The 21515-nt window shown below is 53.2% G+C and overlaps 1 protein-coding gene and 2 long non-coding RNA genes across 3 annotated transcripts; all 3 read left to right on the top strand.

The window, feature by feature from the left end:
- Positions 1 to 1128: 1128 nt before the first annotated feature.
- Positions 1129 to 20458, top strand: LOC135404818 (ankyrin repeat domain-containing protein 26-like). The gene is made up of 6 exons (XM_064639548.1): positions 1129 to 1166; positions 1414 to 1504; positions 1761 to 1897; positions 19457 to 19550; positions 20014 to 20295; positions 20402 to 20458. Exons 1-6 carry the CDS (start codon positions 1129 to 1131, stop codon positions 20456 to 20458), a joined length of 699 nt encoding a protein of 232 aa, XP_064495618.1.
- LOC135406494 (uncharacterized) lies at positions 10742 to 11054 on the top strand. Its single transcript, XR_010426292.1, has 2 exons — positions 10742 to 10822; positions 10941 to 11054. It is a non-coding gene; the product is annotated as an uncharacterized LOC135406494 (long non-coding RNA).
- Positions 11961 to 12470, top strand: LOC135405186 (uncharacterized). Its single transcript, XR_010425782.1, has 2 exons — positions 11961 to 12242; positions 12335 to 12470. It is a non-coding gene; the product is annotated as an uncharacterized LOC135405186 (long non-coding RNA).
- Positions 20459 to 21515: the final 1057 nt, after the last annotated feature.

Raw genomic sequence — 21515 nt, 5'->3', positions numbered from 1 at the left:
AGCCAATGGCCATGCAGATGTCGTCAGATATCTGCTAAGAAAGAACAGCCAGCCCAACCTCACTGACAACTTCAAGAGAACAGCCCTGATGAAGGTGTGTGGAATGCCTTCTGAGCTTGGAGGTGGGGCTCAGTGCTGGGGTGTTAAAGGGGAGGTGTCTGGCAGGATTCCTTGCAGGGCAGGGCCATAGAAACACACCTATTGCAATGGGCATGGCACAGCCTCTGTTAGCTGATCTTTGCAGATGGTCTTCTATGGCAGCACTCAGGGGCTGAGGGAGTTGTGAGAGAGGGGGATGGAAAAGTTGGAAGCCTTTCCCTTTTGGTGTGTTGTTGCCAGGCAGTCCAGCAGGAGCAGGAAGAATGTGTTGCTGTTCTGCTGGAACACGGTGCCGACCCCAATCTGGCAGACGCTGACGGCAACACTGCCCTTCACCTGGCTGTGCTCTCTAAAAACACAGCTGTAGCAGGGCTGTTACTGGAGCATCATGCCAACAGTGATGCTCAGAACCAGGTAACCTTGGCACGTGGCTAAAGCTGCTCTTTCCAACAGCTGCAGAGCTTGTCTGTGTCTTTCTAATGGGGATTCTTTCTCCTTTTAGTGGGGATTTACCCCCTTGAAACTTGCAGCCTTGCAACAGCACGAGGAGATTCTGGAGTGCCTTGTGAACAAAGCAGCTGACAGGCCTGCTCAAGCCCAGGGGGAAAGGTGAGGGCTTTGTCAAAACAGCCCCCGGGTGTTCTGGGTAGTCTGCAAGTGTGACCCAGACGAGGGGCGTGGCAATGAGCTGGGAAAAAGAAGGAGCAGCCCCGTGGAAGCAGTTCCCCGTGGGACTGGTAAATGCAGGTCTGCCCTTGGCTGCTCTCGTACCTCAGGGGCTCTCGTCCTTTGTCCGCTGAGGTCTGCAAGAAAGCCTTGTCTGTGGTGCCCTCCCCACACCCAGAGCCAGAGCCCCGGGGAAACTTGCCAGTAGCTCAGCAGCGTGGCTGCTCTGCAGGCCAGGGGGGTTTGAGGCACGGCAGAGTTGGGGCGTTCAGTGCTCTGAAGGGAAGCGTTGGGGGAAAGAGAAGCAACACTGTCCCAGGGGACACGAGGGGCTCCGAGCACAGAAGGAGAAAACTTCCTGCCATGGAGATGGTCAGGGGGTCGAAGGGCTTGCCCTGGGAGTTTGTGCAGCCGCATCTGGGGGGACTTTGAAGAGCAGTGCAAGGAGCCCTGAAGAGCACGGCCTGAGCTGGTAGTTGAGGCTGCTTTAGGGAGGCCCCTTGTAAGAGAAATTCTCCAGTGCTTCCATGGACTTGGCTTTGCTTTCATGGAGCTTGTAGGAAAGGGGGGAAGAGCTGTTTTGGGAGCAAACAGGGGAAAAATGGTGCAGGATCAGACATGTTTCCCATGAAATTTTGCATGCTTTAGGAGTGCTCTTGTGGTTCCTGGAAGCCACGAGGCTCACCTGGAGGAAGATAATCTGCGCTTGCAGGAGGAGCTGGACAGGGCTGACGCGGAGGTATGGAAAGCCTGTCCCCACAGGGAGAAACCTGGGGGTGCCTGTTGCTTCCTATCCATCCTGAAAACGGACAAAACAGTGTTCATTGTGTTCATTGGGGAGTAGAAGTGAAGCTTTGAAGGGACTTGAATGGATTGCAATTCTTTGGGCAGAGGGGATGCACACAGACATGCAGCACCTGAGTTCTTCAGCAGCAGCTGGCTCCTCTCTGGAAAAGCTCCCCTGACAACTGTGGATTCTTCCCGTGATTTTACAGCTGCAGGAGGAGGAAGAAAAGCATCTTCAGTCTGAGCATTGTGTTCCTGACTTGAAGAGTGCCTTGGATGCCAAGAAAAGAGAGGCAATAACTTCCTCCCAGGAACTGCAGGACCTCCTGGAAGAAGACGCGCAAGAGTAAGAGAGTAACCCAGTGAAGCGAGGGGTCTGTGGCTTTGGGGGATTGGGTGGAAACAGGGGGAGAGTCAGTGGGATTTTGAAGGACACTTCTGCTGTGGCTTCTGTTCCTTAGCACAGTTTGTCTGGCATTGGATTTTCTGGTAATAAGAGCTGTATTTCTTCTTAAGCTTTGCAAGTGAGAACAGCAGATTGGAAGGCACTGTCCAGCAGCCAAGAGAGAGCGTTGAAGCCCTTCCAAGAGCCCTGCAAGCCTCTGCCTCAGTAAGCTGGTCCTAAATTTGCCTTTCTGTGACTCTTGAGCCTAGTTGCCTATTTCTGTGGGGCAATTGTCAGATGAAGTTTTCCTGGAGAGCCTGGGGAGCTCAGTTTCTGCCTTCTCCTCAGCAGAGGCTGCTCAGAAAGCAGCCTGGTCCTTTCCCCAGCTGCTACAAAAGCCCTGAGGGTATTTGGTGTGCTGGACACTGGAGGAATTCTTAGATTCTAAATGAGGAGTTTCATCATGAGCTCCAAGGGACCCAGAAGTATTGCTGCCAGAAGTGTCTCCCAAATTCTTAAGTCGGTGTAAAGTTTCTTCTTTCTGTTGGGGAATCTTTCAGGTGTTTCCTAGGCTCGTTTCCAGTAGATGATAAATACAGTTGCCGTGGCCACCCCTTGAGAGGTTTTCCCAGAATTCACTGCCTTTAGACCATGCTGACTTTCTTTTTCTTCTTTTTTTCTGTGCGCGGGGTGGTGAACTTTCCCAGCAGCTGGACATGGAGCCTGGAACAGGCATGCAGCTTGAGGCCCTAAACCAGGCTTTGCAAGAAGAGCTGTCCACTCTGCTTGGGAAGTGTGAAACACTGGAGAAGAGCAAATGTCAGCTGCAAGAAGAGGTGACAAAACTCCACCATCATTTGGAGACTTTGGTGCTGGATGGCAGCCAAAGAGAACAGTGTACAGGAGAGGTGGCAGAAGGAGCTGACCAGGAAAGAAGTCCAAAGCTACAAGAGGTCAGCCTCGTTTTGCAGGTAAGTGAATTTCTCCCCAGTGTCCACAGGCTCTTCATTAGTAGCTTTGAAGCAGAGTGCTCATTTGGGCTTCTTTCCCACTGCAAAGAATTGTTTGCCCTGGTAGCTCCTGGGTTCTGCCTTGATTGCTGCTGGGAGTGAGGAGGCAGAGCCGCCTCTCTGAGTAAGGCTGGGCCCTTGGAACTGGGTGTGTGCAATTTTGTGCTGGGCAGAGCTCTCTTTTTCTTGTGGTGGTTGAAGGTGCACTGTCTCCTTCAGGCACAGGCAGCCCACCAGGCCCCACTAGGACAAACTGGAGACATTCATTGTGAATCCATGAGAATCCAGTTGGAAGAAAGAATTAAAAATCTGGAAAGGGAATTGGAGAGGGTCAAAAACACCCAACAAGAGAGTGCTTCTCGTAAAGAAGCAACTCAGGGAGAGATGGAAATGTACAAAGAGCTGTATGTGGAGGAAGTGAAAACCAGAAGATGCCTTGCCAAGAAACTGGAAAGGTAAGTCCGTGCTTGTTTGGAGAGGTAATAAGAGACTCCTTTTTCTTCCTGCATTTTCCTTGGGAATCCATCTTCTCCATCTGGCCAGCATTATTGCCCTCCATTGGCCACCAGGGTCTGATGGAGTTGCCAAGACACTCTCCTTGATATTTGAAAGGTCGTGGCAGTCAGGGGAAGTCCCAGGTGAGGGGAAAAAGGGAACCCCACTGTGCCCATCTTTGAAAGGGGTAGAAAGGAGGGCCCTGGGAACTGCCAACCTGTCAGCCTGCCCTCTGTGCCTGGGGAGGTGATGGAAAAGATCCTTCTAGAAGCTCTGTCAAGGCACGTGGATGACAGGGAGGTGATTGGAAGCACCAGCACAGCTTCGCCAAGGGCAAGTGCTGCTTGACCGACCTGGTGGCCTTCTAAGATGGAGTGACTGCCTCAGTGGACAAGGGCTACCCATGTCATCTCCCTGTCATTCTGGGAAGCCTTTGACACAGTCCCCCACAACATCCTTCTCTCCAAAGTGGAGAGAGAAGGATTGGATGTGTGGACTGTTAGATGGATAAGAAATTGGGTGAACAGTGCCATGCAGAGGTGGTGATCAATGGCTCAGAGTGCTGAGGGCCATCAGTGCCGAGTGGTGTCCCTCAGGGGTCTGGACTGGGCCCAGTGTTCTTTAATGTCTTCACTAATGATCCAGAGGAAGGGCTGGAGTGCGCCCTCAGCAAATTTGCAGCTGACACCAAGCTGAGGGGTGTGGTTGACACAGGTGATGCCATCCAGAGGGCCCTGGTCCAGCTGGAGAAGTGGGCCCATGGCAATCTGCTGATGGTTTACCAAGAGCCAGTGCAAGCTGCTGGCCGTGGCTCAGGGCAGCCCCTGTATCAGTGCAGGCTGGGGGGTGAAGAGGGGCAGAGCAGCCCTGCTGAGAAGCCCTTGGGCTGGAGGAGAGGCCGGACATGAGCCGGCGATGTGCGCTCGCAGCCCAGAGAGCCAATTGTGTCCTGGGCTGCGTCCAAGGCAGCGTGGCCAGCGGGTGGAGGGAGGGCATTCTGCCTCTCTGCTCTGCCCTTGGGAGAGCCCAGCTGGAGTGCTGCATCCAGCTCTGGGCTCCTCAGCACAGCAAGGACCTCCAGCTGTTGGACTGAGTCCAGAGGAGGCCACCAAGGTGCTTGGAAAGATGGAGCACCTCTGCTAGGAGGAAAGGCTGGGACAATTGCAACCCTTCAGCCTGGAAAAGAGAAGGCTTTGGGGTGACCTAATTGTGGCCTTTTGGGGTGTGAAGGGAGCCCACAAGAAGGATGAAGAGAGTGCATTTAAAAGAGCAGGTAGTGAGAGGACAAGGGGGAATGGCTTCAAATGGAAAGAAAGTAGGTTTAGATTTGATCCTAGGAAGAAATTGGTTGCTGTGAGGGTGGTGAGGAACTGCAACCGGTTGCCCAGAGAAGCTGTGGATGCCCCATGGCTGGAAGTGTTCAAGGCCAGGTTGGATGGGGTTGTGAACAAGCTGGTCTGGTGGAAGGTGTCCCTGGCCACAGCAGGAGGCTTGGAACTGGATGATCTTTAAGGTCCCTGCCAAGCCAAGCCATTCTAGGCTTGGATGCTGTCTGTGCTGTTTCTGTGAGACTGTGGGGGAAAGGCTGGTTCTTCCTGTGTTTCATGGGTTTCTTGACTAATTTGCTGTGCAGGCTGGAAAAGCTTCTGAGGATAGAGAGGAGGAAACTCCGGGTTAATGAAGAGAAAGGAAGTCAGTGCCAGCTGGAAGAAGTGAAGAAGAGATATTCTGAAAAGGTCAAGGAAGTTGATAGATTCCAAAGAGAGGTGAGCTGTGCTCTGGGTGGGGCTTTTTGGTTGTGGTGTTCCTTCTTTTGAAAGCTGGGAGATGCTTTCCCTCTATTTCTTGTCATGTGGATGTTTTTATTCCCTTGGCTGCATTTTGGATGTGATGGGCTTTTCTTAATGCTCCTCCTGCTGTTCCAGTGGGAGATGACTTGAACTAATCCAGAGGTAGTTCTCCTTCTGGGGAAAGATGCAAATGTTGAGGGCAAAGCAGTAGGTGTAAGGGCTGATGGAGGCCAGGCTGTCCTGCAGAGGAGGGGCAAGCCAGGAGTGGCAGCCAGCCTGGCAGGGTGCGTGAGCTGAGGGGCCAGGGAGCCGTCCCACAGGCCCTGAGCAAGAAGAGCAGAACAGGTCCCCTGAGAGTGAGCGGGGTCAGCCAAGAGTGCAGATCCCCCGGCTGGGCCTGAGGGATGGGCAGGTCTGCCGTCCTGGCAGGACATCACGTGCATGGGCTGAGAGCAGTGGGGCCCAGCTCAGGCCTGGCTGCAGCTGGAGGGAGGCTGTGACAGCGTCCTCTGGGTGTGCCAGATGAATTACTGCCCTGGCAGAGAGGGGAGGAACAGCGCTGTCACTGGCAGGGCACCATCAGCCCCTGAGCCCTGTCTCAGGCACGAGCTGAGCAGGAGGCACTTGAGGTTTGGCTTTTCTGCACAGTGTTGTTGCTGCCCAGGGCCCAAGGAGGACAGGGGCCTCCCAGGGGAAAATCTGTCCCTTCTTGCTCACGGGGAGCTGTTTCAGCCCATCCTGTGGCGGGGAGCCAGAAGGACTGTTCCCAGCAGTGCTGTTGAGGCTGCTGTGCCTGTGCAGCAGTGGCACAGAACCTCTGATCCCTTCTCCGCTCCTCACTCGGATCCGTTGCTAAAGCGGCGTCTGTCAGAGCCACGCTTGGGTTTGAAGGCATCCCTGTAGAATGGCTTCCTGCCTTTGCAGTCATTCCTTTGGAGTCCAGAAGCGTGGAGCATTTTTGCATGAGGAACTCCAAAAGGCTGGGAAGCTGAGGAATCCTATGGCAAATGATGGGAAAGCTGTTCTTGCTGGAAAAGAAAAGCCTGGTTGCACTTTGTGTCTAGTCCTGAGCCAGCAGATGATGAATAAAGTCTCCCTGGGCACCCCCTTTTGGGGTTTTCCCAGAATTCACTGCCTTTACACCACGCTGAGTTCCTTTTTTTATTTTCTGTCTGCAGGTTGCTGAACTTTCCCAACAGTTGGACAGGGAACGTGAACAGTGCACGCAGCTGGAAGCCAAAAATCAGGCTTTGCAAGAAGAGCTGTCTGCCCTGCGTGGGGAGTGCGAGAACCTGGCCATGGACAAATGCCAGCTGCAAGAAGAGCTGGCAAAACTCCACCATCATTTGGAGACCAACGTGGTGGATCGCAGCCAACTCGAACAGTGTAAAAGAGAGGTGGAAGAACAAGCAGACCAGGAAATAAGACAAAAACTCCAGGAAGTCAATGAGTTTTTGCAAGTAAGTGAATTTCTCCCCAGTGTCCACAGGCGCTACGTAAACTTCTCCTGTGGCCATGGTTTTGGTCTTTTTCTTTTGCTCCTGTATTCTGTGGGTTAGCTTCTGTCTTTGCTGAAGGCAGTGGCAGAAGGCAATCTGGTTGGGCAGGAGTGCTGTCATGGGTGTGGAATGTGGCGGCAGGTCCCTGAATCCAAAGGCTGCCCAAGGCAGATTCCCACTTTGCAGTGCTTGGGGGGATCTCTGTGCGCTGCTCTGCTTCTCACTGCTCATCCTTGAATGGGTTTGGCAACTTGCAACTGTCATGGCCAGACCTACAGGTGCTGCTTTGTCCTTGTAGGGGGTGAAAGTGCTCAGAAAAGGAGTCACTGAAATTCCAGGGATGGGAGGGAGGGGGTGGAGGTGGATGTGGAAGCTCTTCTTGTCTTTGAAGAATCCTTTTGGACATGCCCTGTCCTACAGACCCAGTGTCTCTTCATTAGTAGCTTTGAAGCAGAGTGCTCATTTGGGCTTCTTTCCCACTGCAAAGAATTGTTTGCCCTGGCAGCTCCTGGGTTCTGCCTTGGTTGCTGCTGGGAGTGAGGAGGCAGAGCCGCCTCTCTGAGTAAGGCTGGGCCCTTGAAAGTGGGTGTGTGCAATTTTGTGCTGGGCAGAGCTCTCTTTTTCTTGTGGTGGTTGAAGGTGCACTGTCTCCTTCAGGCACAGGCAGCCCACCAGGACACCTTAGAAGAAATCAGAGCCAGTCATGTGGACTCACTGAAAAAACAATTAGAAGACAGAATTAGAGATCTGGAACGTGCACTGGGAAGGACAAAAAGCAACCAAGCAGAAAGACCTTTTCAGAAAGAATCCACCCAGGCAGAAGTGGACAAGTACAAAGAGCTGTATCTGGTGGAAGCCAAAACCAGAAAAAGCCTCGCCAAGAAACTGGAAAGGTAAGTCCCTGCTTTTTTGGACTGGTAAGAACAGACTCCTTTTTCCTCCTGCATTTTCCTTGGAAATCCCTTTTCTACATCTGGCCAGCGTCAGGTGTGAAAGCAGAATGTGGCATCTTTGTGGGGAAAGTTCCTTCAGAGCCTTCCCTTCCTCAGACCTGTCTTCCTTTCTCTTTAGAGTTCCAGCAGTAACCCCACAGCAGCACCACTGTGGCATTATTGGTGTCTTTTCAAGTTGAGGTTGTTTTAGCAGGCAGTCTTTTTGCCAGTCTCTCCTCTCCTCATCCTGTGGGTGACAGAGAAGATGAATCTTGTGCCCTTTCCTGTTTGAATAAGGAGAGGCCTCTGGGAGAAGAGAGTTGGATTCTGTGAATCCAAAATAAGGCGGCTCTTTCTTGGCTTCTGTTTTGGCAGCGGGTCTGAGGGTTGAGCTTTCCTTGAGAAGGCCAGGGTAGGCCAGAGTTCTTCTGGAGGTGACACTGGCTGCTCCTTGCACTTGGTGTGATTTCTTAGAAACAGGCCCTGGGAACAAGCTCAGATCAAAGGATGTGCTTGTTTTGGACGCTCTTCATGCCCTTGGCTTTTAGAAGTCGAGTAGTAACCAAGGCTGTGGTGGGGAACTTTGCAAAAGCCTTCCTGCCAGAGATGACTCTGTGTGTGCTTGGGAATGTTTCAGAGCTACTGAGAGACTTGCAGTGGCCAACACCAAGCTCTTTTTGGAGCGCCACAGAAGCAGATCTGCAGTCCCAAGCAGCGCTGTCAGCGGAGTTCTGGCTGCAAGTCCACTTCTGGATTCACCTGGCCTGGGACACCTTGGCATCAGTTTGGGACTGAGCAGAAGTCTGGCTCTCAGAACACCACCCAGACACCTGTGGTAAAGCCCAAGACTTCTGCTCATCAGGTTTGTACAGATTTTCCAGAGTAGTCAAAGGCCAAAAAGATTGAAATGGAAGCAATGAGCTGTGGAACTCCATTCTTTTCCAAGAGAAACTGTGGGAAAGAGCTCTGTGGCACAGGAACCTCCCACCTAAGTTCTACCCTAAATTTACACGTAGTAATCTTCTGTAGTCTGTGGGGTTTGGCAGGAAGCCAACTCCAACCGGCTACAGATGGTTTTGGTGTCAGAAGTGGGATTGTTTTGGTTCCTTTGGTTTTGTTGTGGGAACATTGTCTGGGAAAGCTGCCAAGAGCAGGTTTGTTTGTCAACATCCACCATTGTTTTGGGACACTCCTGGGAGAGCTGCCAAGGAGGATTTTGTTTATCTAAACATAGCTTTGTTTAGGAACAAGGAGAAAGAAAAATAATAACAATGGCCTTTTTACTAATTTTTTTCCTGATTCTTGCTGGTTTTGTGCCTGTCCCAGGACATCCTGTAAGGGACCGTTCAGATGGATGGAACAAATTGCTTCCTTTCCTTAATTTCGACATCCACAGCCTAGTAGCCAGTTTCCTTAATGGTGGCCTTCAAGGTTTGGTAGCAAAGACTCCAAGATCAGCTCTAACCCATCCCTACATTGTTCAGCGACAATGATCCTAGTGGTGAAGGCAGCGAAAATGCTACTTAAAATTGGAGAGGTGGTGCTGCATTGGCCCCCTTGTTGTACAAAAGGAATCGCTGGAGCTTTGGGGACAAGAAGTGCCAACGGCCACGACAACTGTACACAGGCAACAGTATCAGAGGAACCGAGATGCTGTGACCCCCATCCATCCATCCAGTACATCCATGACATCATTGTGTGGGGGGACACAGCAGAAGAAGTTTTCGAGAAAGGACAGAAGATCATCCAGATTCTCCTCGAGGCCGGTTTTGCCATCAAGAAGAGTAAGGTCAAGGGCCCTGCCCAAGAGATCCAGTTCCTAGGGGTGAAATGGCAAATGGACGACACCAGATACCAACAGACGTCCTCAACAAGATTGTAGCCATGGCTCCACCCACAAACAAGAAAGAAACCCAAGCTTTTCTGGGAGCCACTGGCTTCTGGAGGATGCACATCCCAGAGTACAGCCGGATGGTGAGCCCTCTTTACTTTGTGACCTGTGAAAAGAACAATTTCCAATGGGGTCCTGAACAACAACAAGCTTTCAGGCAGATCAAGCAAGAAATTGCACATGCCGTGGCTCTTGGAGCAGTCAGGACAGGACCAGAGGTAAAGAATGTGCTCTACTCTGCAGCTGGAGATAAAGGTCCCTCCTGGAGCCTCTGGCCAAAGGTGCCTGGTGAGACGTGAGGGCGACCACTGGGTTTCTGGAGCCGAAGCTACAGAGGTTCTGAGGCCAATTCCACCCCTGTGGAGAAGGAAATCTTAGCAGCCTATGAAGGCATACGAGCAGCTTCAGAGGTAATTGGTACCAAAGCACAGCTCTTCTTGGCACCCCAGATGGGACCCCAGCATGCAAAGTGTAACTAGATAAGGGAAAAAGGGGTAGGGTTTATCCATTTTAGGGAAAGGGTGACCAAAAGGGAAATACTGCAATGCAGCAAACTTTGGCCAATCGGGGAGCGGGGTCTAAGGATACAGACATCAAGGGGAGTTTTCATCAAACAATTTCAGGGGACAAACAAGGGAAAAACTACAAGAAATGTTAAGACACAACCGTAAAACTCGAAAGGCATTGGGTCTGAACTTCTTGACAACTTCATCCAGGGCTTTCATCCTCTGGAGGGTCACACATTTCTTGTTGTCTTCTCCAGCTTTCAGATTCAGCAATGTCCTCACTCCCAACAGACCAGGGTCCCTTTCCAGAGTAATGGAGGAGCACCGTGATTTTTTAATCCAAAATTCCCGGATTTGAATGAAATGCTCTGGAAAGGCTCTGGAAATCATTGGGTGTTCACAGTGAGTCTCTGATTTCCCATCCCCTGCTTCAGATGTGAAAACATGTTCCTTGCAGTCGGAATGTAAACTCATCAGCTCCATTAAACTTGAGCACTATATCCCATCATCCAGATCATCAATGAAGATGTTCACCAGGAATTGCTGATCACTGGCCTCCAGCTGGATGTTGCACTCCTGATCACCACCCTGGCCAGCAGATTTCAACCAGCCTGCTGTCTGCTCATCCAGCCCATACTTCATGGGCTTCTCTGTGAGGGAGCCCTGTCTGTGTCCACTAGTAACACATTCATTTGGATTTTAAAAAATCAAACAGAAGTGAGAGTTTTAAGAGCAGAATTATTTTTCAAAGGGAAATAGAAGGGTAAGAGTTTTTAATTTTAATGATCATGTTTTACATGGTACTAATGGACATCTAGTAGAAATGAGACAGCACCTTAAGAGACAAATCTACATTCTCTATTTATGCCTCTGAATTACAGGTATGGCTTTGATGGAACGAGTGCCTTCAAGCTCCACTGGCAGGCACTGTTTGAAAACTATTTGGGTGATTTTTGATAAGAAATGAAAGATGCAACAGCAGGAAGCCATTCAGCAATCCCTGACAAGGGAGGTCCACTGTCAATTGCTGGGAGGGCCCCCACCTGTTTCTTTTAATGGTGCTCCCAAATCCCACCCCTTGGGCCTCCCATCCCATCCCATCCTTTTTGGTCCCCTCAGGCATCTCCTCCCCAGGATCTGCTCTGTGTCCTACCCAGGGTCCCCAAACATCCTCCCATTGATCATTCCCAAAGCTTTTCTTTCCATCTTTCCCCTCAGACCTTTGCCTTTCACCCAGGCCACTGCCCTGGTACCTCCCAAGACCATTCCTTGCCTCCCTCTCCACTCCCAACCATCTCCAAGTCCCCTCATTTTTGTCCTCCTCCATCCTCCTCCTCCTGTCCCCACCAAGCCTCTCCCTTGCAGTCCCCATGTCCCTACACTTGAATTCCTTTCCCCTCCCCTGTATCCCACACAGGGCCCCTTCAATACCCCAATCCCAGTCCCGTGGGCTCCCCAGTTCCCCCCAGTTCAGCATCTTTGGGTCCCCTCCTACTCCCCCCACCCTCCTGCAGGCCCTGAATTCCCCTGGCTCTCCTTGTCTCCATCCCCACCCTGGGCCCTGCAGGCACAGGGGTTGGAGGTGAAACTGGGTGCAGTGGGAGCAGGGGGAGCAGAAGGGATTTTCCCCCTCAGATGGGGGCAGCCCTGGGCTGGGGGGGCTGGGGACACCCGTGTCCCTCCCCCAGCCCCACAGGAGCCAATCCTGCTTAACCCTTTGCTCTCCTTGCCCAGGCACTCTTGGCAGGAACCCAAAATGATCTGCGGGAGGTGAGTGGGCCGGGGGGACTGGAGGGCATCCAGTCTGGGAACTGGGGGACACTTTGGTCCCCCATCCCTCGCTGGCACCGGGGACATCCCAGTGACCAGCCAGGGCTCCTGGTCTCTCTCCAGATGCATTTAGTGGACATTGGGATCCTGAAGATGGCTCAGGTGGGTACCAGGAGTTCTGCCTGAGTCGGGTCCTCCCCTCACATGGCCATGACACTTCTGGCCATCCCAGTCTGCCCCAGTATACCCCAGTGCACCTTCCCCAAGGATCCCATTTCTTCCCCCAGGCTCCCAATACATCCCACTGCACCCAGTGTGTCTCTGAGTCTGTCTTTGTCCCCAGCCCCCTGTGGTTGAGAAGGTGCTGGGTCTTGTTGATGAGAAACGCGTGGCTGCATCCCTGGATGGCTGAGGTGAGCAGTGCCTGCAGGGAGAGGGGTCAGGACAAGGCCCCTCTCATGTTGCAGTGGACTTTGGGGGTGACATTTTGGGCTCTGTCTTTCAGGACTGGTGGTGACACCCGTGCCCTGTCCCCCTCCAGCACCATGAGGAGATGATCATCCCTGGAAGAACCCCCTGATTTCCCTCAGAGCCCAGGGCCATTTCCCCTGAATGATCAATAAATCCCTTCAGCAAAGCTACTCTGCTTGATCTTGTGTGTGTGTGTTCCCATCTCCATGTGTGTGTTCCCATCTCCATGTGTGTGTTCCCATAGAATCATAGAATCAGCTGGGTTGGAAGGGACCTCAGAGATCATCAAGTCCAACCCCTGATCCACTACCACTGTGGTTGCTAGACCATGGCACTGATGCCACATCCAGTCTCTTCTTAAAAACCTCCAGGGACGGAGAATCACCACTTCCCTGGGTAGCCCATTCCAATGGCTGATTACCCTCTTTGTAAAGAAATTCTTTCTAATATCCAACCTAAACCTCCCCTGGCACAGCTTAAGACCATGCCCTCTTGTCTTGCTGATGGTTGCCTGGGAAAAGAGACCAACCTCCACCTGGCTACACCCTCCTGTCAGGGAGTTGCAGAGAGTGAGGAGGTCTCCCGTGAGCCTCCTCTTCTCCAGGCTGAACAGCCCCAGCTCCCTCAGCCTCTCCTCACAGGACTCGTGCTTGAGTCCCTATCCCAGCCTTGTTGCTCTCCTCTGGACCTGCTCCAGGACCTCAATGTCCTTCCTGAGCTGAGGGCCCAGAACTGGACACAGCACTCCAGGGGCGGCCTCACCAGCACTGAGTCCAGGGGAAGAATCACTTCCTTGGACCTGCTGGCCACACTGTTCCTGAGCCAGGCCAGGATGCCATTGGCCTTCTTGGCCACCTGGGCACGCTCTGGCTCATGTTCAGCTTCCTGTCAATCCAAACCTCCAGGTCCCTTCCTGCCTGGCTGCTCTCCAGCCACTCTGTCCCCAGCCCAGGGTGCTGCAGGGGGTTGTTGTGGCCAAAGGGCAGGACCTGGCCCTTGGCCTGGTTGAACCTCATCCCGTTGGAATGAGCCCAACTCTCCAACCTATCCAGGTCCCTCTGCAGAGCCCTCCTGCCTTCCAGCTGATGGACACTCCCCCCCAGCTTGGTGTCATCTGCAAACTTGCTGATGATGGACTCAATCCCCTCATCTCATCATGGCCACTCTTCACAAATGAAGATTTGGGAAAGGTCTCCACCCACATTTGTTACAAGCGCGCTGGTGATACAGGGCTTTGCAAATGCGGGTAAGGCCTTCGAGCCTGCGCAATGGATATTTTAGGTGAGACACAGTGTGCGCTGAACTGAGCCCACCCTTTAATCCTGAGGTTCATCTGCCGGGGCCGAGCGAGCTTGGACGGTGGCAGCGAGGTCCTCAGGATGTAGGTTTGTTCAGAGTGACCTTCTCTTAGATGGATGACCAGGTCGAGAGCAAAACGGCCTCAGAGCTTTTTCCAACACACACACCCCTTGCCTCCGTTAAGGCAGAAAGTGAAGTGCCACTTTCCAAGGAGAGGAGGGGAGGAAAAAACCCCTCATGCCCCCCCAGCCCCAGGGAGAGCTGTCAGGCTGGAATGTAGTTCTGCCAGCCAGCTCTTTTGGGTAGGTAATCACCCAAGGCAGAAAACTGTCCTCCCCATTCAACATCCCTCCCCCACAGGCAGCAGGGGAAAAAAAATTCCCGTCCGGGTTTTTAGAACAAGTAAACCCGTGACACTGGGGAACAAATCCCCCAGTGTATTTCCCCCATCTCTACACTGTCATCTCCTTTGAACACTAGGCTGGGCAGGGATTCTTACTGTCATTGGATCTCTGTGGACACAAACGGAGCTGTCCTTGGGGGCTGAATGACTGCAAAGGTTCATAAGTTAACACAGCAGTGAGGACTTTTGCTCCACATGCCAGCAGCTGTGCCACAGGGAACTGTGTTACTGGTAAATTTCATTGAATCTGGCCCAGTGCTACAGACAGAGCCCATTCATCCTAGGTTTGATCCTACTAATCATCCTAATAACCATCATCCTGGGTTTGCACCTACTAATTTTCTTCTCATCGAAACCCCCTTTCCATACTTGTTGGGTTTAACAGCCTTTGCAACACCTTGCAAAGCACAATGACACAAAAAAGCTGGTTAATATTCAAGGATCACTTCCATCAAGCTCAAGAGAGTTTCATTCTAAAAAGCAGGAAATCAGGCAGAAATTCCAGGAGGCCTGCATGGATGGCTTGACAAGGAGCTTCTTGTTCAAACATAAAAAGGAAGCTTACAGAGAGTGGACACAAAGAAAGAAAACAGAAATATTATCTGGGCATGCAGGGATGAAGTTGGTAAAGCCAAAGCCCAAATGGAACTGAATCAGGCCAGTGATGTCAGAGACAACAGGAAGGACTTCTTTATGTCTGTAGGTGACAAAAGGAAAAGCAGGGAAAATGTGGGCCCATCCCTCAACAAGATGGGGCAGCTTGTTCCACAGGACAGGAAAAAAGCAGAAATACTGAATGTCTTCTTTGCCTATGTCTTTCCTGGCTTTTCCCAACCTTCAGGGATCAGGACAACTGACTCTAGGAAACCCTGTTCCAGAACAGGCCTTGGACTAGAGCACCTTAGTCTTTCCGTGATTCTGTGCAGAGGGTGAGCAGTGGCCACCAGCAGAGCAGGGCCATACCCACAGTGCAGCCTGTGCCAAAGCACACACAGCATAGAGGGGCTCCTCCGCCAGAACCAACGGCAGTCGCCATCAAGACTCCAGGATGTGTCCTCGTTTTCTTCTGTTCCCCCTGCTGGCTTTGCTTCTCCCATTCCCCCATCCCAAGGCTGTCCCCTCTTCTTCCCTCTGCTTGCCTCTGGGACAGGTGGGGACCTGTCCAACTTTGGCAGAAAGGGCACGGCTGCCACAACTGTCCCGACATTTGAGGAGAACTGCTGCGTTTGGTGACAGAATTGGAGCTCTTTGGGCCTAGGTGGGAGGGATGAGGAGAGTCATATTTTTGAAGGCTTCTTATGGCTTTCTTCCCAGGCTGGGAGTTAAGACTTCTCTTTCTGCCCTTGCTCTGAGTGCAAATCAGTCCAGCAGACATCTTCAAGTCTGAAAGAGAAGCCAAGCCTGAAGGCCGAGCCAGAGCTGTCCTCTGCTCCCTTCAGCTCTGCTCACAGCTGCATCTTCAGCCTGTCCCAGAGGCCAGGCAAATGTGTGCCCTTCCTCCGGGAAGGCTTGAAGCACAGTGGTGTTAAGATCATGGCCTCCAGGTGAGCTAATGCTGCTACTCAGTTGCCAGACTCTTGCAGTGCTTTCGAGCCCTCCTCTTTGTGTTCTGGGCAGAAGATAGTGGGTGAGCTTCTGGTAGCCATAAACACAGGCAAATCCCTGATCCTGTGGGAAGCAGACCGGTTTGCAGCCCATAAAGAAAAAGGGAAATTTCTTCAGCCTGTTTGTGGTCCATTGTAGTGTCCCTCCCCTGAGAAAGCTGGTGCAGAACTTGTGGTCCTTCACTTGGTGTTGTCCTTGGGACAAAGTGGGACAAGATGTGTTTGAAAGTTTCTTCCTGCCCTGCTGTGTGCTGCCTGTTGGCTGGTGGAGGAGCAGAGCAGAAATTCACTGTTGGCATCTGGCAAAGCAGCAGGAGAGAGCAGTTGTGAGGGGGAGAGGGGGTGAGGTGTCTGCTCTTCAAGAGGGACAAGACAAAGGAGTTGGGGAATTTTCCTGGAACTCTGGCCTGGCAGGCTTGGAGCGCTGGGTGGGCATTTCTTGAGAGCTGTGGTGGCCCCACTTCGTCCTGAGCCTCATTTGATGGCAGTGTGTCCAGAGGCAGCCCGGCTCCAGGCTGAAGCAAAAAGCCAGAGCGGGTGATGCGGGAGCTGCTCCAGTGCCTACCGCAGCCTGCGGCCCGGTGGGAGCGTCCCGGGCCCTGCCCCGGGGCGCCCTGAGGCGGGGCAGTGCCCACTCCCGCCGGCCGCCCTCACAAGGCCCAGGCCGCCTCCTTCCCACAAGGCCCAGCAGGGCCGCCCTCACACCTGCCCCGCCCTGCCCTGTCCCGCCCGGCCCCACCCTGCCCCGTGGCCTCTGTCACACCCCACGCTGACGTGCTGAGCCTTCCACCAGCCATTGTGACGCCACAGGCGCCAGTCGGGCACGGCTTTGTTGGTGCCCGCAGCCGGCGCCCAGAGCTGCTGTAGCCTCTCGGGGAGCAGCAGCACATCCCGCTCGGGGAGCATTGCGCGCCTGCATCGCCGTCTTGGCAGCTGCAGGCCACGACCACTGCGCAGGGCGACCTCGTCTGCCTTGTGCTTCATACCCTGTGCCCGTCCTTATTCTCGTCCCCTTTGTCACCCTCCCCCTAAACCTCGCCCCGTCCCATTCCTCATCCCCACTTGGCTCCCGGCAGCCCGCCGGGGCCTTCTTGCCCTTCCTGCTGCTGGGAGCTCCAAGCAGGGCCATGCCGTGGCTTCTGAGCAAGGAGCGACGGCAGTCGCCCTCCAGCAGCCCCAGTGGGCAGCCCTGGGCTGCCACCAGCTCCAGCAGCGCCTCCCAGCTCCGGGAGCAGGGGCTGGGCAGGCTGCACCGCGCGGCCGCCCGCGGTGACCTGGGCTGGCTGAGGCGCTGGCGCTGGTACGTCAAGGTAGTCGGCATCGACAGGCCAGACCAGGAGATGCGGTGAGTTCTGGGCCACGCTGGTGGCACACCTTGGCTGCTCCTGAGCCAAGCTGCAGTAGTCCTCGGCAGCCCTCTCTTAGGGACAAGGCTTGAAAAGTGACATTTGCCCTGTCAGCTGGGACAGGGAACTCTTGAGCTTTTCACTGCTCGGAGCTGCCGGCCGGGCTCCAGCGCTGTTGCAAACGCGTGTTGCCCACCTGCCCCTTGGCCGTGCTCTCTCTGCAGGGCTGTTCTGCAGCTGCTCAGCCCTCACCTGTTCTGCCCTCTGGCTCATCAGGGCAGGGTTGCAGCAGCAGCAGCAGCAGCAGCAGCAGCAGGAGGAGCAGAGTCCGGGCAGGGTCCCCAGGGTGCTGGGTACAGACACAGCTTGGGCTCGTCCTTTGTCTGTCTGGGTTAAGAGTGTCTGTTTAATTTTTAGGACACCTCTACATCTGGCTTCAGCCAATGGCCATGCAGATGTCGTCAGATATCTGCTAAGAAAGAACAGCCAGCCCAACCTCGCTGACAACTTCAAGAGAACAGCCCTGATGAAGGTGTGTGGAATGCCTTCTGAGCTTGGAGGTGGGGCTCAGTGCTGGGGTGTTAAAGGGGAGGTGTCTGGCAGGATTCCTTGCAGGGCAGGGCCATAGAAACACACCTATTGCAATGGGCAGGGCACAGCCTCTGTTAGCTGATCTTTGAAGGTGGTCTTCTATGGCAGCACTCAGGAGCTGAGGGAGTTGTGACAGAGGGGGATGGAAAAGTTGGAAGCCTTTCCCTTTTGGTGTGTTGTTGCCAGGCAGTCCAGCAGGAGCAGGAAGAATGTGTTGCTGTTCTGCTGGAACACGGTGCCGATCCCAATCTGGCAGACGCTGACGGCAACACTGCCCTTCACCTGGCTGTGCTCTCTAAAAACACAGCTGTAGCAGGGCTGTTACTGGAGCATCATGCCAACAGTGATGCTCAGAACCAGGTAACCTTGGCATGTGGCTAAAGCTGCTCTTTCCAACAGCTGCAGAGCTTGTCTGTGTCTTTCTAATGGGGATTCTTTCTCCTTTTAGTGGGGATTTACCCCCTTGAAACTTGCAGCCTTGCAACAGCACGAGGAGATTCTGGAGTGCCTTGTGAACAAAGCAGCTGACAGGCCTGCTCAAGGCCAGGGGGAAAGGTGAGGGCTTTGTCAAAACAGCCCCCGGGTGTTCTGGGTAGTCTGCAAGTGTGACCCAGACGAGGGGCGTGGCAATGAGCTGGGAAAAAGAAGGAGCAGCCCCGTGGAAGCAGTTCCCCGTGGGACTGGTGAATGCAGGTCTGCCCTTGGCTGCTCTCGTACCTCAGGGGCTCTCGTCCTTTGCCCGCTGAGGTCTGCAAGAAAGCCTTGTCTGTGGTGCCCTCCCCACACCCAGAGCCAGAGCCCCGGGGAAACTTGCCAGTAGCTCAGCAGCGGGGCTGCTCTGCAGGCCAGGGGGGTTTGAGGCACGGCAGAGTTGGGGCGTTCAGTGCTCTGAAGGGAAGCGTTGGGGGAAAGAGAAGCAACACTGTCCCAGGGGACACGAGGGGCTCCAAGCACAGAAGGAGAAAACTTCCTGCCATGGAGATGGTCAGGGGGTCGAAGGGCTTGCCCTGGGAGTTTGTGCAGCCACATCGGGGGGACTTTGAAGAGCAGTGCAAGGAGCCCTGAACAGCACGGCCTGAGCTGGTAGTTGAGGCTGCTTTAGGGAGGCCCCTTGGAAGAGAAATTCTCCAGTGCTTCCATGGACTTGGCTTTGCTTTCCCGGAGCTTGTAGGAAAGGGGGGAAGAGCTGTTTTGGGAGCAAGCAGGGGAAAACTGATGCAGGGTCAGACATGTTTCCGATGAAATGTTGCATGCTTTAGGAGTGCTCTTGTGGTTCCTGGAAGCCATGGGGCTCACCTGGAGGAAGATAATCTGCGCTTGCAGGAGGAGCTGGACAGGGCTGGCGCGGAGGTATGGAAAGCCTGTCCCCACAGGGAGAAACCTGGGGGTGCCTGTTGCTTCCTATCCATCCTGAAAACGGACAAAACAGTGTTCATTGTGTTCATTGGGGAGTAGAAGTGAAGCTTTGAAGGGACTTGAATGGATTGCAGTTCTTTGGGCCGAGGGGATGCACACAGACATGCAGCACCTGAGTTCTTCAGCAGCAGCTGGCTCCTCTCTGGAAAAGCTCCCCTGACAACTGTGGATTCTTCCCGTGATTTTACAGCTGCAGGAGGAGGAAGAAAAGCATCTTCAGTCTGAGCATTGTGCTCCTGACTTGAAGACTGCCTTGGATGCCAAGAAAGGAGAGGCAATAACTTCCTCCCAGAAACTGCAGGACCTCCTGGAAGAAGACGTGCAACAGTAAGAGAGTAACCCAGTGAAGCGAGGGGTCTGTGGCTTTGGGGGATTGGGTGGAAACAGGGGGAGAGTCAGTGGGATTTTGTAGGACACTTCTGCTGTGGCTTCTGTTCCTTAGCACAGTTTGTCTGGCATTGGATTTTCTGGTAATAAGAGCTGTATTTCTTCTTAAGCTTTGCAAGTGAGAACAGCGGATTGGAAGCCACTGTCCAGCAGCCAAGCGAGAGCGTTGAAGCCCTTCCGAGAGCCCTGCAAGCCTCTGCCTCAGTAAGCTGGTGCTAAGTTTGCCTTTTTGTGACTCTTGAGCCTAGTTGCCTATTTCTGTGGGGCAATTGCCAGATGAAGTTTTCCTGGAGAGCCTGGGGAGCTCAGTTTCTGCCTTCTCCTCAGCAGAGGCTGCTCAGAAAGCAGCCTGCTCCTTTCCCCAGCTGCTACAAAAGCCCTGAGGGTATTTGGTGTGCTGGACACTGGAGGAATTCTTAGATTCTAAATGAGGAGTTTCATCATGAGCTCCAAGGGACCCAGAAGTATTGCTGCCAGAAGTGTCTCCCAAATTCTTAAGTAGGTGTAAAGTTTCTTCTTTCTGTGGGGGAATCTTTCAAGTGTTTCCTAGGCTCCTTTCCAGTAGATGATAAATACAGTTGCCATGGCCACCCCCTTGAGAGGTTTTCCCAGAATTCACTGCCTTTAGATCACGCTGAGTTTCCTTTATTTTTTTTTCTGTGCACAGGGTGGTGAACTTTCCCAGCAGCTGGACATGGAGCCTGGAACAGGCATGCAGCTCGAGGCCCCAAACCAGGCTTTGCAAGAAGAGCTGTCCACTCTGCTTGGGAAGTGTGAACAACTGGAGAAGAGCAAATGTCAGCTGCAAGAAGAGGTGACAAAACTCCACCACCATTTGGAGACTTTAGTGGTGGATGGCAGCCAAAGAGAACAGTGTACAGGAGAGGTGGCAGAAGGAGCTGACCAGGAAAGAAGTCCAAAGCTACAAGAGGTCAGCCTCGTTTTGCAGGTAAGTGAATTTCTCCCCAGTGTCCACAGGCTCTTCATTAGGAGCTTTGAAGCAGAGTGCTCATTTGGGCTTCTTTCCCACTGCAAAGAATTGTTTGCCCTGGTAGCTCCTGGGTTGTGCCTTGATTGCTGCTGGGAGTGAGGAGGCAGAGCCGCCTCTCTGAGTAAGGCTGGGCCCTTGAAAGTGGGTGTGTGCAATTTTGTGCTGGGCAGAGCTCTCTTTTTCTTGTGGTGGTTGAAGGTGCACTGTCTCCTTCAGGCACAGGCAGCCCACCAGGCCCCACTAGGACAAATTGAAGACAGTCATTGTGTTTCCATGAGAATCCAGTTGGAAAAAAGGATTAGAAATCTGGAAAGTGAATTGGAGAGGATCAAAAACACCCAACAAGAGAGTGCTTCTCGTAAAGAAGCAGCACAGGGAGGGATGGAAATGTACAAAGAGCTGTATGTGGAGGAAGTGAAAACCAGAAGATGCCTTGCCAAGAAACTGGAAAGGTAAGTCCTTGCTTGTTTGGGGAGGTAATAAGAGACTCCTTTTTCTTCCTGCATTTTCCTTGGGAATCCATCTTCTACATCTGGCCAGCATTATTGCCCTCCATTGGCCACCAGGGTCTGATGGAGTTGCCAAGACCCTCTCCTTGATGTTTGAAAGGTCATGGCAGTCAGGGGAAGTCCCAGGTGAGGGGAAAAAGGGAACCCCACTGTGCCCATCTTTGAAAGGGGTAGAAAGGAGGGCCCTGGGAACTGCCAACCTGTCAGCCTGCCCTCTGTGCCTGGGGAGGTGATGGAAAAGATCCTTCTAGAAGCTCTGTCAAGGCACGTGGATGACAGGGAGGTGATTGGAAGCACCAGCACAGCTTCGCCAAGGGCAAGTGCTGCTTGACCGACCTGGTGGCCTTCTAAGATGGAGTGACTGCCTCAGTGGACAAGGGCTGCCCATGTCATCTCCCTGTCATTCTGGGAAGCCTTTGACACAGTCCCCCACAACATCCTTCTCTCCAAAGTGGAGAGAGACGGACTGGATGTGTGGACTGTTAGATGGATAAGAAATTGGGTGAACAGTGCCATGCAGAGGTGGTGATCAATGGCTCAGAGTGCTGAGGGCCATCAGTGCCGAGTGGTGTCCCTCAGGGGTCTGGACTGGGCCCAGTGTTCTTTAATGTCTTCACTAATGATCCAGAGGAAGGGCTGGAGTGCGCCCTCAGCAAATTTGCAGCTGAC

Source organism: Pseudopipra pipra, chromosome W, assembly GCF_036250125.1.
Source record: "Pseudopipra pipra isolate bDixPip1 chromosome W, bDixPip1.hap1, whole genome shotgun sequence".
NCBI lineage: Eukaryota > Metazoa > Chordata > Aves > Passeriformes > Pipridae > Pseudopipra > Pseudopipra pipra.
This window is presented reverse-complemented; position numbering and strand designations above follow the sequence as displayed.